This window comes from Paramormyrops kingsleyae, chromosome 11 (assembly GCF_048594095.1).
Source record: "Paramormyrops kingsleyae isolate MSU_618 chromosome 11, PKINGS_0.4, whole genome shotgun sequence".
Taxonomy (NCBI): domain Eukaryota; kingdom Metazoa; phylum Chordata; class Actinopteri; order Osteoglossiformes; family Mormyridae; genus Paramormyrops; species Paramormyrops kingsleyae.
Genome location: NC_132807.1, coordinates 25227091 through 25252943, shown reverse-complemented (window position 1 = coordinate 25252943; position 25853 = coordinate 25227091). Strand labels below are relative to the sequence as shown.

The following is a 25853-nucleotide window of genomic DNA, read 5'->3' as shown; positions in this document are numbered from 1 at the left end:
GGGTGCGAGTCTTTCTCAGCCTAAGAATGCATCCAAATGTCTGTGTCCATACAAGTGATTTTGTCGTAAATATAGTGAAGTAATTTTCTTGTCATAAATATTGGAGTATTTATGAAAGAAAAAAGGAGTTCATACATTTGAGTCTTCGAGTGAATTAAACGGCAGGGATGAAAATGATTATGATTGTCTCTGTATGTAGTAATCGTGCAAGAGCAGCGGAAGTAAACTTTAAACTACAAGAATCTATAAATGGAATAATAATTATAATCGCACAGCTTGCTAAGTTTTTTTTTTCAGAGTAACAGAGTAACAGTAAAATTATTTTTCACAAAACTTTAACCCCCACACTGTAATGTCTGTACAGAATTGAAAGTAAGAAAAAAACCTTATTTTAATATAGCTGACTAGCGATGTAAGAATTGTACGTGCATAACATGTTGGTATTAATATTGCACATCGCCAAGTTGTATAATATACTACAGTCATTTTTCGAATTCAGTACAAAATATCCAGCCTCGCGCTGTGATGTCATTTGGCGCCGTTACCAGTTGTTACACCAGTGGAAAACCAACACCTTGAAGTACCGTACTTTTGGTACTTTCATGAAGTACCAAACATACAGTACCTGGCGCGGTGGCTAAAAGACCCTTAGACAAGCAAATAGAAAACTTGTGATCATTTTTTTAATTTAAATGAGATTTTTCCATCAATGGGCAGATTATAACTTTTCAGAGGCCTTTGTAGCTTGGAGAATGGAGCGTTACATGACTCTGAGACTCTGGGTCAACTATGACCTCAGGTCATTCAACGATCAGAGGCCAGAGATCCTGCGATCAAGCTTCTGACAAAAGCTGACGATCCTCGGCCCTCGGCCCCCATCTGAAAGCTGCCAGAACCTCCCACAAATCCCTGTCATGCTGCTTCAGAGCAATTATTTTTTTGAGCCAAAAGAGAGGAATCTGTTGACTGTGTGACTTTTTAACTGAGGTTAAAATGTCACTTACCCTGGAGAGGGATGCAGTCCGAAAGCCCTGCTCCTTGATGAGCAAAGTCCCATACCTTCCCTGCCCACCCGCAAAGAACTCCACAGAACAGCGATTCTAATACCCCCATACAGGATAAGGACGGCAAAAGCCCTAGTTCCTGCACTGCATCTCAGCTCTAAATATAGAACTGGCCAACAGAATGAGAAAGTGCATTGCAGAAGTTGTCTGTTGCATAGACTGGATGCTGCCCATCTCTACCAGCACAGACAAAATTGGAGGGAGGGGGTCGGGGTTGATGCTGTCCCAAACCCCACACGGTCTCTGCATCCTTATATAAAGCAAAGATACATGCAGCCACCGTCCTGTAGGAAACGCCTGTAAAGCAATTCGGCCCCAGACAAGATGGAGACAAGCCACATCGTTATTTTACCACAAGCCAAGGGAAATGCCAAGGAAGAGGCCTGCATCGTGAGGCAACCTTTAATTCCAGAGGTCATTCAAATAATGAGCCGCACAAGAAATCAATTAAGACAAATGACCCCCCCCCCCATCCAATTCACATCATCAGCACTCAGAGCTGCGGCACAGGAACAGCGTCCAGACACAGGTAGGGGCTGGTGCACAGTCCTGGAACTTGAGAACAGTGGAAAGGATTCCGTACATGGTAGGTATTGTATGCCAAGAAGGCTTTAATTGGACGATGTGGTTGAAGCTAAGCTACACACTTCCTGTTTATTCACTATCGAAATAACGCGGAAGTAACCATGCAAGGTTTTTATTTTGAAATTCTGAATTGCACTGCACCAAAAAAAAACGCCTTTTAAATGTCCAAAAACATCTTATTCAGTATATTGTTGAGTCTTAGAACATGGCCGCTACTCTGATTAAGTGTAAAAACAGGGCATGCACTAGGTTAGAACACATAACAGCAGCAATGCATCAAGTGAAATGAAGAGATTAACATCATATAAGAGTTAGACGTGCCGTAATGCAATGTATTGTGTGGCGTTAAATTTTCAAAAGAGGAAACAAACACCACGTGTTTTTAATAACGAGATATGCAACATCAACTCATGCCACCGCACAAAGTAATTACAGACTGCAGATTTCAATTTGAAATCATGGCTCTCCCGGGTTTCTCTGTGGTCACGTTATTGTCACAATTCGGGGCACGACTCTTCAGTGCCATGGACAGTAATGTATTTCCATACAACGGGATATTGATTACCAGGCAGGGCTCCAAAACCTGATACCACATTTCAAAAGTGCATTATTCCTTCCTTATGGTCACTAATGACTTAACCATGTGATTTGGAATGGAAAAGAAATAATTAAAGGCTTTCGTTAAGCTCAGTACAATACTGCATATCTAGCTGGGCTCAGATTCCACTACAAGGTAATAAGGCAGAACAAAGATCAGATCAAAATGTATTCAAGTGACAGAGAAAGGAACCCCCACCCAGACGAAATCCAAAACCTAGAGTTAAGAACAGTACGACATGAGTGTTACTACAAAACTGTCTTACAATTAACCAACCAATCTATAATGTACCATGGTTAACATTTTTTTATGAAAGACGGGATTGGAGGAAGAATGAAATAGATTTAGGTGGTATAACAAGCTTAACCCCCCCCCCCCAGACCTTCCTCCAATCCAGCTTGTTTTTTTTTCTCCTGTAATATAATAATAAAGTCTCTTAGCAAAGCCCTCCAAATTCCTCTCCACGTTACCGAGCCGCTTGTGAAATTACTAGCATAAGTCACGCAAGCATTCATGCTGGCTGCAGGCAAATGGAACTCCACAGCCCTGGGCCTTGCTGAACGGCTGATTTAAATGACCACTTTCTTGTTTCTGGACTGTAGTGAGGGAACAGAAATCAGATTAAAATACACGTCCTCTCGCTGAACATCAAGGATACACTTGGCAGCTGCACGGAGCTGGCAGAAACACGGGCCTTGCTTTTTAATGCCTTTCATTAGATTTTCATTAATGTACGCTTAGTCATGGTTTTACCCTTGTTCAGAAATCAATGTAATATCCCACACAACACCCCCCCACTACAATCTGGGTTGGAATGAGAAGCTACCAGAGAATCATCTTACAGAACACCCCCCCCCCCCCCCCCCACTTCCATATGTATCACATACATACAGACAGACAGCTATACAGATCAACAGACAGAAGATATATGTACATTATCATGCCAGAGACACTTCAAGTTTACTGGTTCACTTTAGTGTTAAACAGCTGTAACTTACAGCATGGTGTTAACCATACCCTGTTAAGGATGTGCATTTTAGAACAAAAGCGATTTTTGATGCTTTATCCTCATAAAATCCTTTTACAAATATCTTGTTTACTTGTTTGTTCCAACTCTCTGGCTACTAATAGTGCCATAAATGTCCTAACAGTGTTCCCTCGGATACGTACTGGCGGAGTGTGTTTCTGTAACATGTTTTCCGCAGCGCTATCTGTCTCTGTGACATTTCCAGTTTTCCACCATGTGCGTGCGGTTCCCTGCCGTGGAGCAGCTTCGCATGTACTGTAAGGCGCGTGGCTCGTGTAAGCGTGTCGCTGGGCCCACCGCAGCACACCATCCCTACTGTCAACACGCATCGAGCTTCTTCTCTCCTAGACAGGGATCTGCCCTTTTCTTGCTGAACGGCAGACTGAATGATGGTACTCGTACAGTATTTGGAAATATTTTCCAGGAACCAGTTTAAAAGCCCAGTCAGCAAGAACACGCATAGTAACGTGATTTCATTAGCGGCTCAGCATAGACTCCAGAATTACCGGCAGCAAACAGCCTTTGTCGGGGCTGCCGAAACTTACTGCGATTCCTTGTGCATTTACACGACCTTGTGAAAGGCTGCACGCTAAACAGTATGTAAAAATGACCCTCGAGTTTACATTACAGCAATGCAAATTATGCTCTCATTATTCACCTCTGCATCACTGCCTTTCGATGACAATTTAGTCCAGAGAACCTGCTCAAACTAACCAATTCTGATCAACTTAAAAAAATACCCTGACAGAAAAGCCGAGACAGCAACCTCATCATTTCTGAACACAAGATAATACCAACCGTATGAAACGATACATATAACATATTGGACAGAAATCTTAAAAGCCATTTAATAAAAAAGATGTTTGAAACTGTTTACCCAGATATAATTACTCGAATTATTATGCGTTATCATTAATGTATTAGTTGCAATCAGCCACACGAGTTACACAATTTCCTGTGGAGGCTGCAACACGGTCCCGCCTCTGCCGTGAACTGAGGACAACCGGGCCACCAAATGCCCCGCATCCAGGGCGCCCTCGGGGTTCCGCTCGAGTTTGACAGCCGGCGAACACACACACATGCGCGCGCGCGCACACACACACGCACGCGCACACACACACACACTCTGTCCCTCAAAAGCACACCTCGACCCGCAGCCTCGCGCGACACCCACGCAGCCGCATCACCGACAGGCTCCAAACTGCGGGCTAATGTTTCTCACAACTATGTATTTAGGATTAAATATTAATATAAAAACGCCAACGCGCAGTTAAAAACCGAACGCGGGCTAATTTATAACGAAGCGGCGCCTGCGGCATTAGCCAGCGAATAAGACATTAATAAGTTTACCTTTATCCCACAAGCATTTATCATCGCTAGGTTTTTTTTTTATTTCTCTTCCCTTCCCCAATAATGAAAATGCATGTATTTCATGAGTGCAAAAAAGAAAAAATAAAGGTATCTATTGAAATAAAGGGTAAAAAAAGACATCCGATGTATGCAGCCGGTTAACATAATCCCAATTACACACCGAGCGACGGCATTTGCATTGCAGCCGATTCCCGGCCGTAACGGTATTAATGAAACGTTTTATCCGTTCATCTTATACAGCCGCAATCCGTCCCCCCTCGGATGCGGCACTCAGGGCAGGATAGTCCCCGGTGTCGATCCACCGAGCCCCAGGGTTCGACTGCGGTGCGGTGGAGAGTCTTACCGTTCTGCGCCCGGGCGGAATGCAGCACCGAGACGGTGGAGAAGACGACCAGAAGCATCGCCGGACAGGGCATGGTTCCCAGGCTTCGGTCGGGAGATCAGGGGCCGGCGGGGATTCAGATGTATATAACGGGGCTGAGGAAGGGAAAGGAGAAGGAGGAGGAGCAGCGGAAGGGACACTGCAGCCTTCTGCCGCGCTCGAAGCGGGTCACCTAGTATCGCGTCGCTGAGCGGTGGGAGGAGAATGACGGCACCTGGGCATAGGCGGCGTTTCTGCGGCTCGGGTGTGTGCGGCGGGGGGCTGAGCGCCGGCGCAGCACTTAGGACTCAATCCCGTCGTAAAGGGAAGGACTAGCCGAGGCGTATCTGTCGCTGTACTGCGGAGGAGAGGACCCTCCGTGGCAGGGAGGCGGCTCGCAGGGAATAGTGCCGTAGAGACAGACGTGCGCCTTGGCTGGGTGGGTGGTGAGGCGCTGCGCTGCGCTTTGTGCGATCAGTCTGGGAGGCTCCACTTCAGGGTCGGGTTACTTTCTACAGGACGTTACACTGTCATGTAAATGTCCCCTTTTTCATAATGCATCTCACACAGAAAGCAAGTTAGGTTGCAGGTCCGGCGTAACTGTTTTTTTCTGTATTATTTTTATATATACACACGGGACCTGTTAATGCATGCCATTTTAATCACATCTGCACGTTTTTTTTTTTTTCGACGTCTGCAAAACATTAAGAAATAGATCTCGCTAAGAAGGCGCCACCCATGTAATATTATGAATAAAAATGAATGATGAATCCATTATGAGTAAACCAAGAGTTCGCCGTCCTGGTTTACCAAGAACTGTTTCAAGGAAATAGGACAGAAAAAGCACGTTCTAATGATTCATGTGCTAAATGGGCTGTTGGGACCTGGGGCTTTTGCGGTATGCAGCAGTACAGGTTGTACATTGTTATAATAGTGACCCGTAAAAACAAGATAAATCAGGCTATATGAATAAGTTACTATGTTCATGTATATTTATTTTTTTGTATTCCATTTTCAAGCAGCTGGTGCTTTTTTTACCAAAGGACACGATGCTTGCAGAAGGATTAATGGTTGCATCTCTGTGACATACAATCAATAGTATGGTTACCTTGGACTATATCATGTGTCGAGCAAAACCCAAGAAAATAAGACGTAGTCCTCTGGAGCAATGTTTTAAGCTGAGCTTGCAGTAACAGGGAAGACAGGAGTGGTGGGACAGACCTGGGACGCAGTATAATGACATGCCTGTTAATCTATGGAAGCACTGGTGGGGGTGGGGGGGGGGGGGGGGCTGCCGTAATCATTAGAGAGCATGTACATATTTATATGTAGGAGATACATATGGTTTCGTTGGATCAAAGCCTTTGTTGGAATTATAGCATCTCATTGTACTTATAAAGAATGTCTACAGTGTTTACATAAAAAATATTGAGAGACTGAGTAGGTCCATATTGGTATGGGAGGTCACTGTAACTACACACTAGTAAAAGTTAGACAATGAAGAAGCAGGACCAGAAGTATGTTAATGGACTTTTAAAAGAAATGCCTGGACCATCAGGACACAATTACTTTCCAGATTAAATCAAGCGTGAGTTTTTCCACTTAAAACACAAACGCTCGGGAAAAATTAAAGTGAAAGGTGGAGAAATAACCGACAGCAAGATGGATGGAAAGAGTCAACACAGCAATGCGCATGCCTTGAGGGAGCTGGAGGCCCCTGCGGGAACATGGCATTCTGGAAGAAAGACATCTGTGTGTCACTGGGAGTTGAAGTCAACTTGATGGCCCATCAAGTACATCTTTGGTTTGGTTCATAATATCTTGAAAATGGTGCTAGACAGTTTTCGCTGCTTTCACTACCTGTCAGTCAGAATAGATGGTAATCACTGCTTTAATAACAGCATGACGTACTATTAGTTTAGTAATATCATGTGTCTGTGGATACCTAGCCATGGGATTCAGATGGTATTGATACAAGGAAACACACCTGTCTGCCCGCATAGTGGAAATTCATACAGCAATACAACTAATTACATAAATGCATCAACATATCTGAAGAAAAAAGGGTTCACTCTTATTATTGGTAACTAGAGCTACAATAAGGAATGGAAAAGGAAATCAATAAATAGTTCTGGAGAATTAAAATAGTATGTTTGGATACAGGTAGCTGGTGGAGGCAATTGCATGGAAAATATATTTATATCCCATGGAATACAGAAAGAAAAGACAGTCTTTAGTCATGGCCTATGGATATTATTAGGTCTATTTTGTTTGTTTGTTTATCTCAGGGATAACTCCTAATTCCACCCACAATCTGTGCTATTGCCCCTTTAGAGAGGAACACCAGAAGCTATGGTTGAATCCTGGTATACACAGACAGCACCCCCTGTCATTAATCTTTCCTCAGTTGCAGGTATTGATCAGCTGTAGCTCACAGTGCTATCTGTGCAGCACTGGGCCCTGCCGAGATGCATTTGGGCTGCTGATTATCCTGACAAGATGAAGGTGGCGATGGATCCAGGTTAAGACGTCTAAATGCACTTCTTTAACACAATGGAAGAGCTGTCTGCACTCCTCATTTTTGCTCCCACCCAACTACTGGGAACTGGGAGCGAGCAGAAATGTGGGCTCTCTGGGGGACCCCAAGGACCGGCTTGGGAAACACTGTGCTAAGAGCTTCTCCTGGTTGGGCATCCTGTGCAGTGTCCCCAACTTCATGGCCTAAACTTCCTGGGACAGAACCTTGCTTCGTGAACACTGGATAAGTCGCCGTGGAAAACGAATGGATGCAAATTCAAAGGCCAAATTCAAATGTTAAGGAGATACGGTGATCACTTCTAAGGTCCAGATCAAAGATTCTCAAAAATACTATCAGATATTTGAAAGTACTAGCAATTATTCCTAATTTGGACGGGAACATGGAAAAATCATAAGTTAAGATCTTTCACTGGAGACTGGAGCACATTGATTGAAGAGGACAGTGCATGACTGTTAAGAATCTTCTTCATCAATATTCATCTTTACATACCAACCACATTTCACTTCATTTTAACGATGCATTTTTATCTTAATATCTGGTTATGCTGCGCTTTGTCATTGGCATAATACAAATTCTGTGATAATTGCAGAATATTTCAGCTAATTATTTTGCTGATGCTGGGGAGTAAGACTGCGTCTTTTGGAACGAGAAACACAAACGGCATCAGCTCAGGGAAGCAACGGCCACTCGAAGGCTTCATCCAGGGGACCTTTGCAGCTTCAACGGAGAAAAAAATACAGAAAAAAGCCAAAGAGCCAATACTGCCTGAAATCTGCAAATCAATTAGTACATAATTATTCAAGGACACACACAACTGTAAATGTATAGCGAATAGAATTTGTATATAAAGTGTCCAATATGCAATGCAGTACTGACCATCAGCCAGATTTAGGTAGGGGACAGACAGCATCATACTACATAAGTCTGTATAGTAGATATATTTATTTCAGATATTTTTTCTTACTTGATCACCATTATCATTATTTTCACATCATTTAGAATAAATAATTCATTGCTCCTTTTCTCTTGGCTTGGTTTTCCGCTGATTTGCGAGGTCTTTCAGCTTGGAGTCCAGTTTCCTCTGGAGGTAGGCCTTTTTGCTGGGCTCCATGGATTTGTCCTTCGGGCCGCTGCCCGCATACAGAACCCCTTCTCTGCTTATTCTCCTCCGGGTCTCAGCCTTGGCCTGGCCCCCGCAGCCATGCACCTGTGTGACAGGGGGAATCACTCAAACCACCACCGCCCACTAGAGCTGGGCGATATGTCCTAAAAATAAAATCTCAGATTTTTTTCACAATAAATCTGATTTTCGATTTTAATCGATTTTCCCCTCCCCTACTGAAAATCAAACTACAGAGGACAAATAAATGCTTCAAAACAAGTTTTAACTTTTTTTTTATTTTATTTTAACTTTAGAGTTAAAGTGCAATTTGACAAGCCAAAAAAGATGCTTGTAAATGAGATGGCAGACCACGCCATTGTAAACACTTTTAGAAACTTGTAAAAACTTCTAGCATGTTAATGAATCCCGGCTTTTCCACAGTATGTATGGGCACCATGTCAATTTCAATATACATCGCGACAGCGTTTGTTACCGGCTTCCACCGTGCCCCATTCTTATCATATGGCATACAGTCCGAAAACGTGTCAGGGACGGTTGCTTGTTTAACTTTGGATGTTGTGCTGCTGCCGAGGGTATTTTCATTTCTCTAGGAGCTGCACTTCTCCCACTCCGCTGTGTGCCTCTGCTTTAGGTGCTGGAATAAATTTGTCGTGCTGCTTCCTTTGGTTGCAACAGTTTTTAAACAGACTTTGCAACGAGGACTTGTTTGCTCTGTGTCCGAAGGCGCAAAACCGAACCATTTAATTGCCGTGTTGTTTCTGAATCCGCTACAGTGTCTGGGTGCCCCGCGCTAATGTACCCATGAAGAACGGTGCGTTGCATTAGTTCCGCTTTTGGCGCTCGCGTGTACAACAAGTAATAAAATCGATTTTCATAAAACCACATCGTCCTGAACTGTAAATTCGAATTAATCGATTTATCGCCCACCTCTAACCACCCACTACCACACTGGGCATCATCCACTACTCTACCCACTACCTACTGAAAACAAAAGGAACGTCTGAGCACTCACTACCAGACGACTCGCATGCACGGCTAGTTGTACCAACAGATGACTGAGCATGAGGTATTTAGCATATTTCTACGTTATCAGTTTCTGATATTGTGGTTGTTGATGCTCTATCAGGAGTTTGAGGTTTGGAGTTCTGTGTGTCTGCAAACTAGCATCTGTTTGTTCACGGGGGGGAGGGGTGTTACGTGCCTGTATGGCATGTACCAGTCCTTGCTTTTCCCCCCCTTTTTTTCACTTTTCCATTAGTACCAAACCAGTGTTTCCGGAAAAACGAAATAGACCTCTGCTGCTTGGACCAATCCCGGTGTGCTGTCGCTTACGGAAGGGTTGTTGCTGACCCACACCACATGTTACTGTCGCCCGACTTAGCCCAGGGGTCATAACAAGCATGGACCCCCGAGCTCCTGGGCGCGGCCCCTACCTCCAGGGGTGAAAGTAAGCCGGTACGCTCCGGTACGACGTACCGTTATAAGATTTATAAGGGTCTATGCGGTCTAAAAAACACACATTTACAATGAGTAACGTCCGCTGTTTAAGTTGAAAACACATCTACCCACAAAATTTAGTTTGAGACATGCATTCGATGAAGAGAATAGCGTTTAAGCTACTCGAAATAGCTATTAGTCTGTGGTGCACTTGCACGCGTCTGCTGCAGACAGGTCTTTTATTTGCGCTCTGTCGAATTTTGGCAGGGCGTTTGGTGTGAAGAATCCTCTCGATAAAAATGTGTTCCTCTTTTGTGGTGAAGAGAGATATAAAACGATAAAGTGATTAAAAGATTGTAGTACCGGCAAGAAATGAAAACTACTTTTACCCCTGCCTACCTCTGGGATGTGATGACTCAGGCAGTAGAGCCTGTTGCAGAAGGGGCAGAGCTGGCCCAGGGTCTGCACGCCGGCTTTGCACTTCCCGAAGCCACAGACGCTCTCAGCCTTCACCACAGCGTCGATGAGCGCGTCAAAGTCGTCCTCGTCGGGGGGCACCACTGTTTTGATGCTGCTCTTTCCTTGGGGGGGGGGAGAAACATCGTTAGCCTCAAGCTCATTACACCACATAACCTCTAAGTCTATGAAACTACACAGTTTACATCCCATTCCTGTCCAGAACAGCTCTGACCCAATGAACAAATTACCTTTGTTTGCATGCTTGGCCTTCTTACAGGTTTTACTCTGAGCTGCTACTTCGGGATCCTTCCGCTGCTTGGCCTTCTCCTCCCTCTTGGCCTGCTCTCGCTTCATGCGCTCCAGGTGCAGGGTCTTCAGGTCAACCTGGATGGCTGCCCGGGTCTCCTCCTGAAGATGCTCCTCGGGGTCAGCCTGCGGTGGTTCTGGGGGTGTGACCTCTGCTGGAGCCTCCTCCTCCTCCTCCTCCTTCTCCTTGTGGGTCGCCCGGGTGACGGTGATACGCCGCTCCCTGCCCGTGCCCGCACTCTTGTGGCTCAGGCCCAGCTCCTCTGCAATCTGATGCACCAGCAGGCGATCACGGGCACTTAGTGATGCGGGGAAGTCCAGGCGGCTCCTCTCTGGGTCCTCCATGAAGCCCAGGAGCTGCTCTTTGAGTTCTTCTTCACGGATCTTTGTTTGCCCCTCCAGGGTGGGATGGGAGACCCTGTCGCTTCCAGTGCAGGAGGCCGGTGGTCTATCCACTGCCGGGCTCCTCTTCTCAGACACTTTCCTCCTCTCCGTCTCCCTCTTCTTTCCCTGCGTCCGGGCCTCCTTATTCCGACCAGTCTCCTGGTCCCGGCTGTAGTTCTGCGGCACGGCATGCTCCAGGTACTCGAAAGCCGTCCGGACCTCCCCGTGCTCCGCTAAGTAATCCACGAGCGAGCGCAGGAAGGCATGGTGCCGCACCGTCTGCGAGTCGCACACCACCGCCAGGTGGCGCCGAGCGCGGGTCACCGCCACGTTGATCCTCCTGTCCTCAGCCAGGAAGCCCACTTCTCCTGAAGAGACCAAAAAAATAGAAATAGAATGAACAATTGCTGGAGAGAGCTCCCTAGCTTAATGACTGTATTAAGGTTGATAGAATATCTATGATAAGAAAACCAGATGATAATCGGTTAGAATCGCACATCTGTCCATTATGTTGGACTGACAAGTTGCAGAGGACCACAGAATGCATCTGACGGTCAAAGCCGACACCAGGCCTGTTCATTTTATCCAGGGTAACAGCCTGGATTTATACTTGTTCGATTGAACCGTTGAAGGCAGTCCCCAGGAACAATTCTATCCTACCTTTCCTGTTAGATCTGACCAATGACAGCACCACAGCCTCCTTCTCTCTGCCCTGGAAGCCATCCACAGACTTGATCTCCAGCTCAGGATGTTTCTGCGAGAGTCTCTGCCTAAGAAGTTCCACCTTTGGAGGAAAGAAAAGCGCGTCTCAGTGCAGAAAAACACGAGACGGCAAAATGTAAACTGCGTGGCTGCTTGAGTGCTCCACCTGCAGGTTATAAGGTGCAATGACGGCTATGTCCCTGGCCTTCACTCCTGCCTTGGTCAGTGCTTCCACGTGCATCGCCACCACGTCTGCTTCACCTGTCGCCAATGACATAACTCTCTCGTGACTGAACAGCAACTGCGCTCCATAAGCAGTGCTTCATCATTCCTACAGTACAGCTCAAAATGTGCAGCATGTGGTCTCTGCCAAAGAAGGAGCTAGAGAGTCTTCCTGTGTATGACAGTACAAGTCATTTAAAGCCTTATTACATTACAGAAACGATGATAAAACTGGGTTCATCAATCCCACCCACACCCGATTTCTGACATGTCAATGAGACATCACTGATATTACAATGACAGTTTCACTTTTCAACCACCAGGGGGCCTGGACGTGGCCGGTCACCTTCATTGCCTCGGGACTGCTCATCTGCGGCCTCCATCTCACAGAGGCCACAGCCTGCCGTGTCGATCAGAAAGAGGGGAGTGTCCGTCTCCTCCGCGCTGGACACTCCTGCCAGATCTCTGGGAAGCAAGAGGAGATGCACGCGACAAAGCTGCCGTCAGACCAAACCCATTTCCTGGCCCAAACGCAGTGCACTCCAATCCAGCCTGCTATTAAAACAGACCAGTCTGATCTGCTCTGGCATTATTTTAACTAGGAAGTGAATGATTGTGTTCTGGATATTAGCAGAAGGCGTTCATTGATTGAGTTTCCATCAAGCTGCATTAATCTATGGGAGGAATCAGTAATACATTATTAATAATTCATGAAATACTGGTCATTCCAAATGAACATTTGCCTCCATAGTAACAAGGTCCAGGTCAGGGCCTCCAATACGACCCGTAGTGCCAGGATCAGCCCCCGGGCCACGCCCACCTGAGCAGGTGCCCCTCCACGGAGCCGTGAGCAGACAGCCTGCCCTGGTACATCTGCTCGGAGGCCCAGCGCATGATGCCGGCGTTCATGCGGTACTGCACGGTCAGCATTCGCACCACACCGCCGCCCAGCGCCTGGATGAGCCTCTCCATCAGGCTCAGGCCCAGGCCCTTGGAGGCCGCCCTGAGGGAGACGAGGCATGGGAGCGACGCATGGGTCAACCTACCTACACATACAGTACATTTACATATTTAGCTCCTATCCAAAGCAATGTACAATTATGAAAACGGAGTCAGTCAGTCCCCAGAGCAACTGGGGTTAAAGACCTTCCTTACGGGCCCAACGGTGACACCACTCTGCTGACCTTGGGATCTGAACCACTGATCTTCCGATCACAGGCACAAAGGCCAAGCCTGCAGAGCTACACACCTCGCCTATGTCAACTCCGACCACCCAAGTACTATCTTTACTATTACTCCTTGATAATCTATCCACAGATTCCCGTGGGTCAAGGGGTCACAGATATGATTGTTGGTTAGACAGAATCAACGCATCGAGCTTTCTTTGCAAGGGCAGATGACTAACCCCGGCGGTGCAAGGACAGCTTAGGGGCCGGCGGGGCCTTACGCGGGTGACTTGACCACGGGCGGGAGCTGCTGGTGGTCTCCGGCCAAGACGCAGCGACGGGCTCTGAGCAGGGGGATCCAGCAGCTGCCCTCCAGCGCCTGGCCGCATTCGTCGATCACCAGCAGGTCAAAGTGTTCAGCGGGCAGGACCTTCAGTGGCCCGTCGTCGCTGGCCCCTGGCGAGGGTGGAACAGCATTTATGTCGTCATCATCGTGTGACAAAGCAGGACATGTGACCTTGGGCCTGACTGTCACACAGAACTGCCGTCTGCAACTACAGTGCTCATTCTGTCAGTTTAGATGTCACACGTATAATAAACCAGATTCTGCAAGAAAGTGATTTTACAGGGACAGGTCAGTAGGGGGCGCAGTCATTAAGGATCTATACCAAAACGCTAAAGAAAGTGGTTTCTTCTAATATCCAAGTGCATGACCTGCCATGTAGGAGAGCGTGAATGTGAGATGGGGTCTCTAGTGCATCTGCAGCTCACCCGTGTTGGTGGCCAGCATCACATCGGCGCCTTTGAGGGTCTGCCTCATGGCTGCCTCCTCCCTGCCAGCCAGTTCCCTCCGCAGCTCCCGCACCTCCGCCCTAAGCTGACTCCGCTCGCCTTTGTCACGCACCCTCTTCATCTTCGCCTTCATCAAGACAGAAAAAGAAACAGACCAGAATAGACAAATAAGGAAAAAATGACAGCTTTGGTGTTTGTGACAGGGTTGGGACGACGTTGTCCCATCAGCCACATCTGCATGGTGAAAGTGCAAAAACCCGACATGGAGGAGCAACCAGGCGGAGGCGACGACTGCGCTGCTCTCTGCCTGCACCCCCTACAAGATGCAAATTATAGCGTGCTGAATTATGCGACTAATGGCAGCCTTCTTGGCATAACACCCAGGGTGGCATCTCACACCCCCGTATTACAGAAACAGTGTCAGGCCACGAATTTAAGTGCTAAATCTGTCCAAGACCAGAGGACCAAATGTGTCCAAAAGTTAAACAAATTCTCAGACTGGGCCGACGATTCCGGAGGTTCGGAGCCGCCACACTTCACATGCCTGTGGGATGATTACCAGAAGCCAAGGGAGCTATGGGTGGCTGTGTGGCTCAACAGGTTCGGCTTCCATGCCTGTGATCAGAAGGTCACCAGTTCAAATCCCACCCTTAGCAGAAGGGAGATGTGCCCTCCAAGCTCCCCCCCCCCCGCAAAAAAAATTTTTTTTTTATATATTTCCAATCAAAGGTAACCCAATAAACTGTACCTTCCCCGTCAAGCAGATGGATGTAAGTTAACAAAGCCACAATCCTGGGCTAACGTATCGTGTCTGTTCTATGTTAATCAGCCATTCCAATGGCTAAAGCCACTTCCTGTGCGGCTGGGATATTTTAAACTTGCCAGAACGCCCCGTAATGCGTTGATGTCTGGACTGCAAAACTCTGTCTGTGCTCAATGATGCAATGTCATAATTCTATGTTCTCACTGGATAAATGTTCAGGCAATAAGAAGATATAATTATCTCAAAATAAAATTTCCCAGGGTCCATTTTGCTGCAAGCAACACATGTAGTGAGTCATAGTGGTGGGAAAGAGAGTTTGTTTACTCGGAGTTTAACACTGTACAGCTCTTCCGTGACGACTCCTGTCACTTCCCATCGGGTTTCAGACAGAAGTGAGTAAACTGGGACCTGATACGATTAAACTCAATAAAAACATCCAAATAAAGGCAACAAACGCAGGCGAAACTAAGCCAAACAAAAAATGTTTTCTGTCAGTACCAAAGATCTCCACTCTTTGTAGCGGCTATGTTTGTAACTTTGTGTATAGCAATTAAGAACAGTCATGAACACAGAATCATAACATCGCCTCATGGAGTTTTTTAACGCTTTTTTATGATATGCCTGTTGCCTTTTTCAGTTCAAAAAGCAGACAGATGAGACGGGCACATAGTGTCCTCTGCTCCACAGGCAGAAACGTTATGGTCCGAATTTGATGCTGAATCCACAGGGCGTTTCCCTACAGGCCACTGACTGGCCTGACAGGGTGTGACAACCTGCTGACAGACCTCAGGCAGGAACGCTGACGGCCAGACTCCACTGAGAGGGTCTGCAGGACCAGCACGTCCAGGTCCTTCAGGAAAATGGGCCAACTGGCTTCATTCAGACTCCGGGGAGACATGAGAACAGGAGGCCTTCGACTTTTATGACATGGTGTGTGTGTGTGGGTTATACATTGTGGGGACCAAATGTCTCCACAATAAGATAAAAACCTGTTATTTTGATATTGCGGGGACCATTTTTTTGGTCCCCACAAGAGAAAACTCAATTTTAAAACAAATCTGTGACTGCAATCAAAAAACTAAAAATGTCATAACTCTTGTATTTTGTTTGGTTACTTATAGTTATGGTTAGGGCTGGGTAGGGGGCTACAGTTGTCATTGCTGTGATTATGATTTTTACCATAGAAAAAAATGGACGGTCCCCACAAAGATATGAATACAAACATATGTGTGTGTGTGTGTGTGTGTGTGTGCATAAGATCACCCGTACGTTACGTTACATATGCACTGTCCATAAACTAACCTCAGGTTATTTACCAGCGATTCATGTAACAGCAGCCAGTGAGCATAAAGAACACTAACATATGGCTTGTTGTCTACAGCTTCCAAGGAGCCCGACGGGGCGGCGCACGTACCAAGGCCTTGTCGATGTCGCTGCGGATGTCGGCGACGATGGAGGCGCCATCGCCGTGGGCCAGCGCAGCCTCCAGGGAGTGCTTATGCGCTGCCTCCAGCAGGCGTGCGGGGTGACCCAGACGCAGCACCCGCGCCTTGCCCCCTACCAGCCTCTCCAGCAGGTTGTCAACAGCCACGTTAGACGGAGCACAGCAGAGGACCTGTGGGAAAACCCGGGATTAGCGCTAAGCAAATGTAGTAAAGGACAGCTAAACCTAAGTTAGCCACAAACATTGCAGTAGCTAATTAGCATTGTTAGCTTTGAACAAATACTAGAGAATTGGTGTAGCATTATGCATTAACATCACAACAGTCAACTAAGCAATTTTGGCTTGATATTAGAAAAATGACAATGTATCTCCTGGGATCTGCAGTCCAGTTATTTCCTTCAAACCATGGTCGCTGCTGTAAGTTGGCTAACCCACCAATAAAAACAATTGTTTTTTTTTCTTCTTTTTTTTTCATTAAATAAAGCAACAGCAAAAAGGAGTCACATTCCCATGGAGACAAATTTCCTGTTCACCTTCAGCCCACGTCGAACAGCTTGCAGGATAATCTCCACCACGGTGGTGGTCTTCCCTGTTCCAGGGGGCCCGTGGATGATGGCGACTTCCCGCTGGGACAGAGCGAAGGACACAGCTTCCCTCTGGGACTCGTCCAAATCAGGGTTGAAGAACTCCACATCACCTGAAAATAAAAAAGGAAGCCAATCAGAAAACAGAAAACAAAAGGAAACCAATCAGAAAATAGAACCCATAAGCACATGCAAAATAATCCCACTCCCAGAATGCCTGATGGTTGAGGAGACTGAAGACTGACTTTGTTTATTAAAAAATCCCTTTGGGATATAGTGCCTTTTATTCACAGTGGGTAAAAAATGATAATAATGTTTTCTTATTAGCTATAATATTTTTAGTATTACCGGTACTTGGAAGGCTTGTTGGAAAACTCAAAAAACAATTCTGAGCTCTGGTAGGTAGGTGTAATTTGCATGCCAAATTTCATCAAAATCAAAAAGGCCATTTGTTGAATTAAAATGGAATGACCTATATCTAATATACATAGAAATATAATCATGCTTTTACAAGACACCTTTTTCCCCAAAGCAACTGACATTCATCTATTTATTTAGCACAATATTTAGAAAAAAAATTCTAGTTGATCATGGGTACAGCGACAATGCTACAGAGATATTTCAATAATAATAAAATAATCAATGAAAAACAAATTAAGAAAGGAAATCTTACTTGACTGTAGAGGGGTTCCTGGTTGAGAAGAGCCAAAAAATAAATTTATGAGACTGGAAGCTACACCAGCACGGTAGTTGTTGAGGGCGGTCAGGGCACTATAGGCAGTGCAAGAAATTGTATTAGAAATCATCAATGCAGGACATGCAAGGCTAATGACTGGTAAGACAGTGCTACTCAAAGACTTTCCACAAAGGGAAAAAACTGCCTAAGTACTATTACAGAAAATGACAGATCAAGAGCCTAATTTTCAGTGTTTACTTGCATCAATAAGCACACGACCCCCTAAGTAAAATCTGTGCACAAAGAAGCAACACACTTTTTCAGGCGCTTGTAGGTAACGTCATTGGCTAGTTTCAGGAGATTGTAAAGAGCTTCCCCATCCAAACCAAGGCCATCATGAGACTCGTCAAACGCCACAGATACAGCCGACTGGGTCACGCGCGTCACCACCCCCGTGCCCAGCTGCGAGGCCGCACTGATTCCGGCCGTGTCGTACACGCCCACGATGTCTCCTAATGAAAAGATTGAAAGAGACACTATGAAGACACTGAGAGCATGTCTGACATCCTGTTAACTGGTTGAGTGGTGATGGCAGTCATATTCTAGGCTGTCCTTTAAACTTTAAATGCGATAGTTAACTGCTTCATCCCATGAAACAGAGCAGTATTTAATGTCCCTTGTAGAAACAATGCCATAAATTTTCTCTGCTGTTATAACTGCCAGTAGAGATTACTTGGATGAATCAGAGATATTTTCTTGATAATAAAGGTACTCCGATGGTGAACATACTGCAAATTTATTTGTTAGCAATGAATACTGAGTGTATTTTTAGTAAATGTTAAGCGAGTAACATGCAAATATAGAAAACCTTACTGCGTGCAAAAACTTTTGTCTGGTAGTGTAGTTTGGGATGAGCTGGATCAAAAAGTAATAGCAAGATACCCAGCTTGTTCCCAGAACTTTATATCATATAGTTCTAGCATTTATATGCATCATGTGCTTTCATGTAATCTGGTCTTACCAGGGCTGAAGCTGTTGCTCGGCAAGGTGGAACTGGCCACGTGCTTTCGCGGTTCAAACACTACAAGGAGGCGTCCGTACAAGCTGGTCCTTTCACTGGCTACATGCAGCTTCAGTAGACAAACGCCTTTGCGTTGTAAATCTTTAAGAGAGGCATTCTCCTGCAATGACCTTCAGAAAAAAAATACACAAATTAAAGCTAATTACTGCAAGAGCTGTCACTGTTGTTAATACTAGCATATGCACGTCAACTTAACTGCAGTGAAAACAAGGAGTCAGATGATAGAAAGCTTGTACATTTAGGTGAAAACTGGTGAGCCATAAAAAAGACTTCATGCTCAAATCTTTGCTTTTACTATTATTATTATTAAGGTGCTACTACAAAAGGACACTTTAAGTTAAACAGGTTCGCCGACAAAACGCATAACTATCGCATGGTTTTGATTTCTCGATACAATCATACTGAAAGCTCCACTGATCTGTAAACTTTGACAAAAAGAAGTTTCGCATCTGTACGACTTGTCTCGGCCATTTTAGGCACAAATGACAGCGGTGCCGCAGAATAACATTACTACCTGGCGTCGCAGGAGAGACCCACCGGGGTATTCGTTCGTAACCCGTAAATTAATGCAGGGAGGCTAAAGATGGTGGTATATACATTTTAATCTGTAGTGAGATAAGCCTCCATAGCAGATCATTTCTGAATTAAAATATTTTCTGTGTGGTTTAATCACATCACAATCCGTGACATGTACATCCCACAGTCGTGATAGCAGCAAAGAAAAAAACGTGAGTCTTACGGGTAAAACATACGAGCACTATACTTACACTGATATAACGTCTGTGCTGGGTTATATTTAATACCAGTTAGCATATACAAGCATTGAATTTGGCTATACGAGTGGTAACAGCACTAATTCGCGCCAGAATACATAAATTTTCACATGCATTAAATTGCTTTATTCTGATACATTTCATTTATACGACACAGGAGAACTGCACAGTACCGAGTTTCTGCCAATTCGGCCTCTCTTTCTTCCCGTAGCAGCTCCAGCGATTTGGAGACAAAACTTTCAACTTCCATGTCGCTAAAGGCACAATTTCATAAAACACCAAATTACTGAACCAGTCACCAGAATAGACACTGTGCTGTATACACGACAATGAACAGTCTACAAGACAGTTATACAAAGTACAGAAGAGATTCAGGTGTCATCACTGATGTGTTATCTACAGTCACAACAGAATTATTTAAATGGTGTCTCAAGTGTAGAACGCTTACGTAAACTGTATATCTAACCGACACCGAGTTAATATAACGTACTATCTGCATTTGCACTTCTCAAGCAAGTTACCTAAACACCGGAAGACGGTGTCCGGCTGTTATTGTTCCGGACCAGCGTTTGGCGAATAGCGACAGAGTTCCGCCTCCAAAATATATCCGAAGCTATTCTCCGAACTTAGGTATTTTCTCCAACTAAATACCATTATTCACACATTTTGTAAACACATAAGGTACAGCTGGTATTATTGCGATAAAAAAGTATGATTTATAGACTTCAGTGTAATCATTTGTTGTCGAAATGATTCGCCTCCTGCTATTATGCAACTATTGCGTAGTGTTATATACATATCTAATAATGTTACATCATTGATTCGATATGTCAAACATTCAATTCAATTAAATTCAAAAGTACTTTATTTGATGGCCAATTCAAAACAAGTAGGTAAGTAATAATAATGGCCAAACTTTTCATCGACACACACGCTTGAATGCTAACAATCTAAATCGCACTAAACACCGACAAAAAAACTTTTTATGGTGTATAGATATGAATTACAAGTCTATAAAACAACTAATGAACATCACATAATTTCACTTATATTTTCAAGTACAGTGTACATAATAAAAACATCTTTTGTCGAAATATTGAGACAAATTCAGAAGCTGTAACTCGTTAGATAACATTTGAAACTAACGCTGACAATAATAATACTATGCATAAGCCTATTTGTCCACTAGGTGGTGCTATGAAACTGGAGTAGGCTATATTTGGGCGAAAATTAAACGACCGATAATGGAGATAAGGTTAACTGTAAATTATGATTTCCTGATAGGTTCTAAATCGGTTCTGCAAATTTTATTTGTTCTAAACTGAAATTACTGCATGAACTATAAGTTCAGTTAAGTGAACTAGAGTAAAACTAAAAGAAATTCTCAGGCATTATATAATTATTCAAAATTGAAATCATATTGCTTAAAATAATATGTATATTTAATTTAATATCTTACCAAAATGCCTTGCACCCGTAGCTTCCCAGCGAGGGGGTACAGGGACAGGATCCAGCTTACGGTCTTATATCCAATAAAGGGAGTGGGAGAAACATCCAGGAGGGGAAGCCATGTCATTGCATAACTCAAGTCATACACACAATGAGACATCGATTTGCCAAACCCCAAGTCTTTGGGATGTTTTCTTACGGAAACGCTTGTGACAAGGAAATAAAATAACAAAACTCTACTCACACACAAAGACATCCTGGAGATGCCAGGCAATTGTGCCAATGTAGGAAGTCATTTTGAAAATATAAATCACATTTCATATCAGTGCCATTTTTTCAGTCATACGTCTCCCGTCTCAATTAGTCCTGTGTTGTCGTTTGATCCCTACATTATATTACTGAATCGTCATCTGCGGTTCGTGTAAACTGGACAAACATCATTGCCAACTTAGTAGTGTGATTTTTTTTTGGTTTTACACTGTCTTGGACTTGATTTATGCTCAGATATATTGAAAACATTTATATATGCAGTATATCAAAGATATATTTAAATCAATCATAATGAGAATGCTGGTTTGCCAGTTCTGTCAGGGTCAGTACCATGGGCGTAAATTACGGGGGGGATGGGGGGGTTGTAGCCCCCCCCAATAAATCAAAACCAGCTAATACAACCGACCCAAATAACCATGTTTCCCTCGTAATGGGTGGAGACCTCAACCCCCCCAATGTTCCACCCAAAGTTATGCCCTTGGTCAGCACCCAGGTGTCACTGGCCATTCTGTCCTCCCCGTTGTCAGTCTTTAGTGTGTTTCCCCTTCTCCCCATGAGCTGAGTGTGTGGCTACCTGTAAACCTCTCTGTAGTGTTAAGATCCTGCCTCCTCTGTTTTTATGTTTTTTTTTTTTTTAGATTTTGTTCCCTAGTATTTCATTTGTATCAGTTTTTTAGTTACTGTGTTTTGTGACTTGTATCCAGTTTTGGTTTTCTGCTTTGTGCCCTTTGTTGTGTTTTACCCGTCTTTGTTATTCCCCAGTGTTAAATTCTGATTCCTTGTTTCTCTGTCAGTTTCTTAGTTTCCCTGTTTGATCTCCCAGTTCCTTGATTTAATTATTAGTTTCACCTGTTGCCTGTTTTCTTGTACCAGTCCTTGTGTGTTACCTGATTTCTCGTCGCCCTGCACCCTCCCTGATTGGTTAGTTGTTTCATGTCTCACTCCTCCTGTGTTGCTACCCGGTTCGGTTGTGTATTTAGGTTCCTGTCTCGGTTCAGGGGCCTGTTTCACAAAGCAGGATTTCTTGCTTGGCAGGATAACTTGTAGGATTTAAGGTAGCCTTGGCCAAATGTAAGAGGATGAAAATAAAGTCTATTTAGCCCAGACTACCTTAAATCTGACAAGTTATCCGGTTAAGCAAGAAATCCTGCTTCGTGAAACAGGCCCCAGTTCCTTGGTGGGTCATTGTATTTCCGAAGATGTTTCAGAGTGTTAGAAGTTATCCTGTGTTATTTAATTTCTGTACTTTGTTCCCTGTCTGCTTGCTCCTTGTGTTGCCCTGTTCCAAGGCCTTGTTCCCTTGACCTTTTTTTAGTTAGTCTTTGTTTTCCCTGTTTTGCTTTTTGACCCCTAGTGGTCTGTTTTTGTAGTGTTCCCAGTGTTTTCAGTTTCTCTTAATAAACCTCTGTGTTCCTGTGAGCCGCCAGTGGATTGTCCACCTTTTCCTGCCTGCACCACGCCAAACCCCCCCCCGTGCCAGAAACTCCCAGGATCGTGACAGACTCATGCATCCGATGAGACACAAGAAATCTTACGGCAAATCTATACTACTCCATTATAAACCTAAAATTTGCTACATCAAAAGCATTGGGGCAGTTTACAGACTATTTACAAGGTAATAAAACTGTTACATACATGTAAATGTAAATGCATGTGCAGACTTGTCTGGAATTCAAAATTTCACGTCAGCCAGATGATTAAAGTTGGCAACCCCAAGGATATAAATAAATCATTTCCATTTCCAGATTGAACATGATTAAGTCGTTTGAGGCTTACATAAACAAAACTGTAAGGTATAATGAGACCCCCAAGGACAACACCACGAACGCATTAAATAACGAAGGTTCAACAGACATCAGGCATGAGTAACTGAAAGCCTTGTTTGATACATAGCTAATTATTTTCTTGCTCTAGTGTGGATCAAAATGTCAATTTCATCTAAATGTACACTTCCTTATCAGAAAAAAATCACAGTATTAATGGGTCCAATGAAGCAAACCCACAAGAGCATTCAGAATTTGACAAAAAAAAAGTCATTCTGATGATCAGTCAATTGGCATTTCAGAAGCTGCAAAAGAAGCATTTGATATTTTATGAGGAAGACTTGAAAGAGTATGACATTAAAGTCAGTAATGCTTCAGGGTACTCAGATGTTCACACAAATCTTTAAAGAGGAAGATTCTGTATCTCAGAGGAGAATAGACAGCTTTGTTCATCTGACTGTGCAGGACTTTCTGGCGGCTGCGTTTGTATTTCATGAGTACCAAGCGGGCAGGAGGAATCTCAACAGAAGGCAAGCTGCAGAACCCTCAGTTAGTCAGTTCCTCCAAAGTGCAGTAAAAAGGGCTTTATGTAGTCAAAACGGACACCTCGATCTTTTCCTCCGTTTTCTTTTTGGCATCTCTCTAGACTCCAATCAAAGTCTCCTACGAGGTCTACTGAGACAGACAGAGAGCTAATTTATCCCAGCAGAGAGCATAAAAGAGCGTAAAAGAAACTGTTAAATGTATCAAGAAGATAATCAGGGGGAACACAGCTGATACGGGATGTGTTTGACCTGACGAAATACACAAGATCAGAGTTGGCACTTTCACATCTACTGCTGATGATCAAAATCTCCAGAGCAGTGCTGTAAGTGTTCTGTGGAGACAGTCGTTCAAAATATGTATGATTTAACATTTTGGTGAAATAAACTTGTTGGCTGTGACAGGCATCTTAGAGGATTACTTCATTAATTAAGTAATGAGTGCATCTGCCACTTGAAAGGAGTATTTTCATGGGTAACAGGACCATATTCATACGTATTAATAAAACATATTTTTTCAGACTGAATCAGTATAGACTCAAAAATAACAGCTGTAAGGTTCTGGCTCCAACTAACAGCTCTGCCTGCTCTCAGCTGTGGGACCTGAGTGATAATGTCCTTAAAGATTCAGGAGTGAAGCTGTTCTCTGCAGTGTTGGGGAATCCCCACTGTAAACTGGAGACTCTGAGGTCAGTACATCTGTCATATCTTTATTGTTTCCAATGTCACCTATAACATTGTTTTAGTTAATAAATGTATTATTTGTGGTTTCTTAAATCATTGACATAACACCTGTCATGGGAAGTTGTGTAATTCAAATAACACCTGTCGTGGGAAGTTGTGTAATTCAAATGTATACTTTTTTACTATTTGTATCCATCCATTCATCTACTAATTGCATCACTGCCATTTCCACAGGAAACATGGAGCACAATGCATGATGGGATGTTAATCAATCACAGTGCACACAGAGACACCACAAACACTATGGCAGTTTAGAGTCTCCAGTTCATTTTGGGTCCTGTCTTTTGGACTGTTTCAGAACATGCAAACTATAAAGTATTATTATTAAATAAATTTGTTTTTTTTGATGTGAACTGACAGACAAATGCTGTGATGCTCTGGATTCCACTATCGGCTCAGATGCTCACCTCAGAGGGTTGCACCTGCGTTACAGTGACCTGCAGGATTCAGGAAGCTGCTCAGTGCTGCACTGGAGAATCCACACTGTGAACTGGGGATACTGAGGTCGGTATGTTCAGATAAATCAGAACTGAAGACCCAAATGTCACTGCTGACATTTGCCTGACGTCCCGCAACCCCGCCCCCCCCCCCCCCCACCCCCCGCAATATATCTGATTGTTTTTGTGTTTCGTTGGTCCTGTTGCTGTACATACTTGACCCAAGATGCTCTTACACTGTTACATATAGCCTTATTAATATCCAGGGAGCTGAGAGAAGTGGGTAATTTATGCTAGGGTCATTTAGGGTCGTGAGAGGGGAGTAGAGGGTGTAAGGAAATGTAGTAAAGATGCCCAGACATTACGATCATGGTGGAAGTCAGGGAGAGAATGGGGAAACCATCCGGCACCACTAGGGTGATAAAGTAACTGAAATAGCAGTAGTCAGATACTATATGCTGCATCCCATTTGAACTCAGTTGAAATTTGAGTTCCTAGTTGGAAATGAACGCCCCTTGAAGTGGGAATTCCTACTCGGAAAGTCAGAGGAACCTCTGCAACCCTGACCTCAGAATTCAAGATGGCTGCACCCTTCATCAAAGTGAAAGCTGTACAACCCGTTTCCAAAAAAAGTTGGGATGCTGGGTAAAATGTAAATAAAAATAGAGTGCAGTGATTTACAAACCATATAAACCAGGGGCCTGTACTATGAAGCGGGGTTACTGGCTTATCGGGGCAACTTTTTGGATCAGAGCCCAGAACCTCCAGTGACCCCACAAAGATCACAGCATTGTTGGCAAAGTCAAAATCAATAAATCTTTCTTCACCAACAGATGCCCCACAACTGCTGGACCCCACGACCCTGCTTAACCCCCAGTCCACGCTAGCGCTGAACAGAGTAGTAGCAAGAACACATCCCTGGCGAACCCCAGAATCAACTGCGAAGAACACAGAGGTTCTCCCTTCACTCTGCACAGCACTCACTGTACCGGTATACAGGCCGGCTATGATGTCCAGCAGCTTCGGGGAGATCCCGCAAAGTTTCAGGATGTTCCACAGGGCAACTCCATCAACTGAGTCAAGTGATTTACAAAAATCAACAAAGGCTGCAAAGAACCTCTGCCGATATTCGCGCTTGCGCTCAATGAGAACCCTCAACAGGACTTAACAGCTCTCTGGCCAGCTGGTTGG

General features: G+C 44.4%; 2 protein-coding genes and 1 long non-coding RNA gene across 5 annotated transcripts in view; 1 reads left to right on the top strand and 2 right to left on the bottom strand.

Annotated features, from left to right (window-relative positions):
• Positions 1-5466, bottom strand: part of LOC111847979 (neuroplastin-like) — a 28965-nt gene extending 23499 nt beyond the window's left edge. The window contains exon 1 of the mRNA XM_023819630.2: positions 4989-5466. Within this exon, the coding sequence (XP_023675398.1) occupies positions 4989-5061 (73 nt within the window). The 5' untranslated portion in view covers positions 5062-5466. The remainder of the gene's footprint in view (positions 1-4988) is intronic.
• A 3002-nt stretch (positions 5467-8468) lies between these two features.
• ighmbp2 (immunoglobulin mu DNA binding protein 2) lies at positions 8469-20383 on the bottom strand. Of its 3 annotated transcripts, none has more exons than XM_023819718.2 (16): positions 19948-20383; positions 19631-19711; positions 18625-18794; positions 17920-18115; positions 17601-17698; positions 16877-17040; positions 16314-16514; positions 14116-14263; positions 13626-13800; positions 12999-13181; positions 12525-12643; positions 12123-12217; positions 11915-12038; positions 10813-11622; positions 10505-10686; positions 8469-8752 (listed from the first exon to the last, which is right to left on the bottom strand). In XM_023819718.2, exons 2-16 carry the CDS (start codon positions 19705-19707, stop codon positions 8555-8557), a joined length of 2940 nt encoding a protein of 979 aa, XP_023675486.2. In that variant the 5' UTR covers positions 19708-19711; positions 19948-20383; the 3' UTR covers positions 8469-8554. The 3 variants fall into 3 exon arrangements, with proteins under 3 accessions (XP_023675486.2, XP_023675485.2, XP_023675488.2); XM_023819717.2 differs by having other exon boundaries at positions 19979-20383; XM_023819720.2 differs by having other exon boundaries at positions 19906-19999.
• Positions 20384-23801: 3418 nt separating this feature from the next.
• Positions 23802-25625, top strand: LOC111847977 (uncharacterized). The gene is made up of 3 exons (XR_002839198.1): positions 23802-24170; positions 24586-24729; positions 25496-25625. It is a non-coding gene; the product is annotated as an uncharacterized lncRNA (long non-coding RNA).
• The last annotated feature ends 228 nt before the right edge of the window (positions 25626-25853 follow it).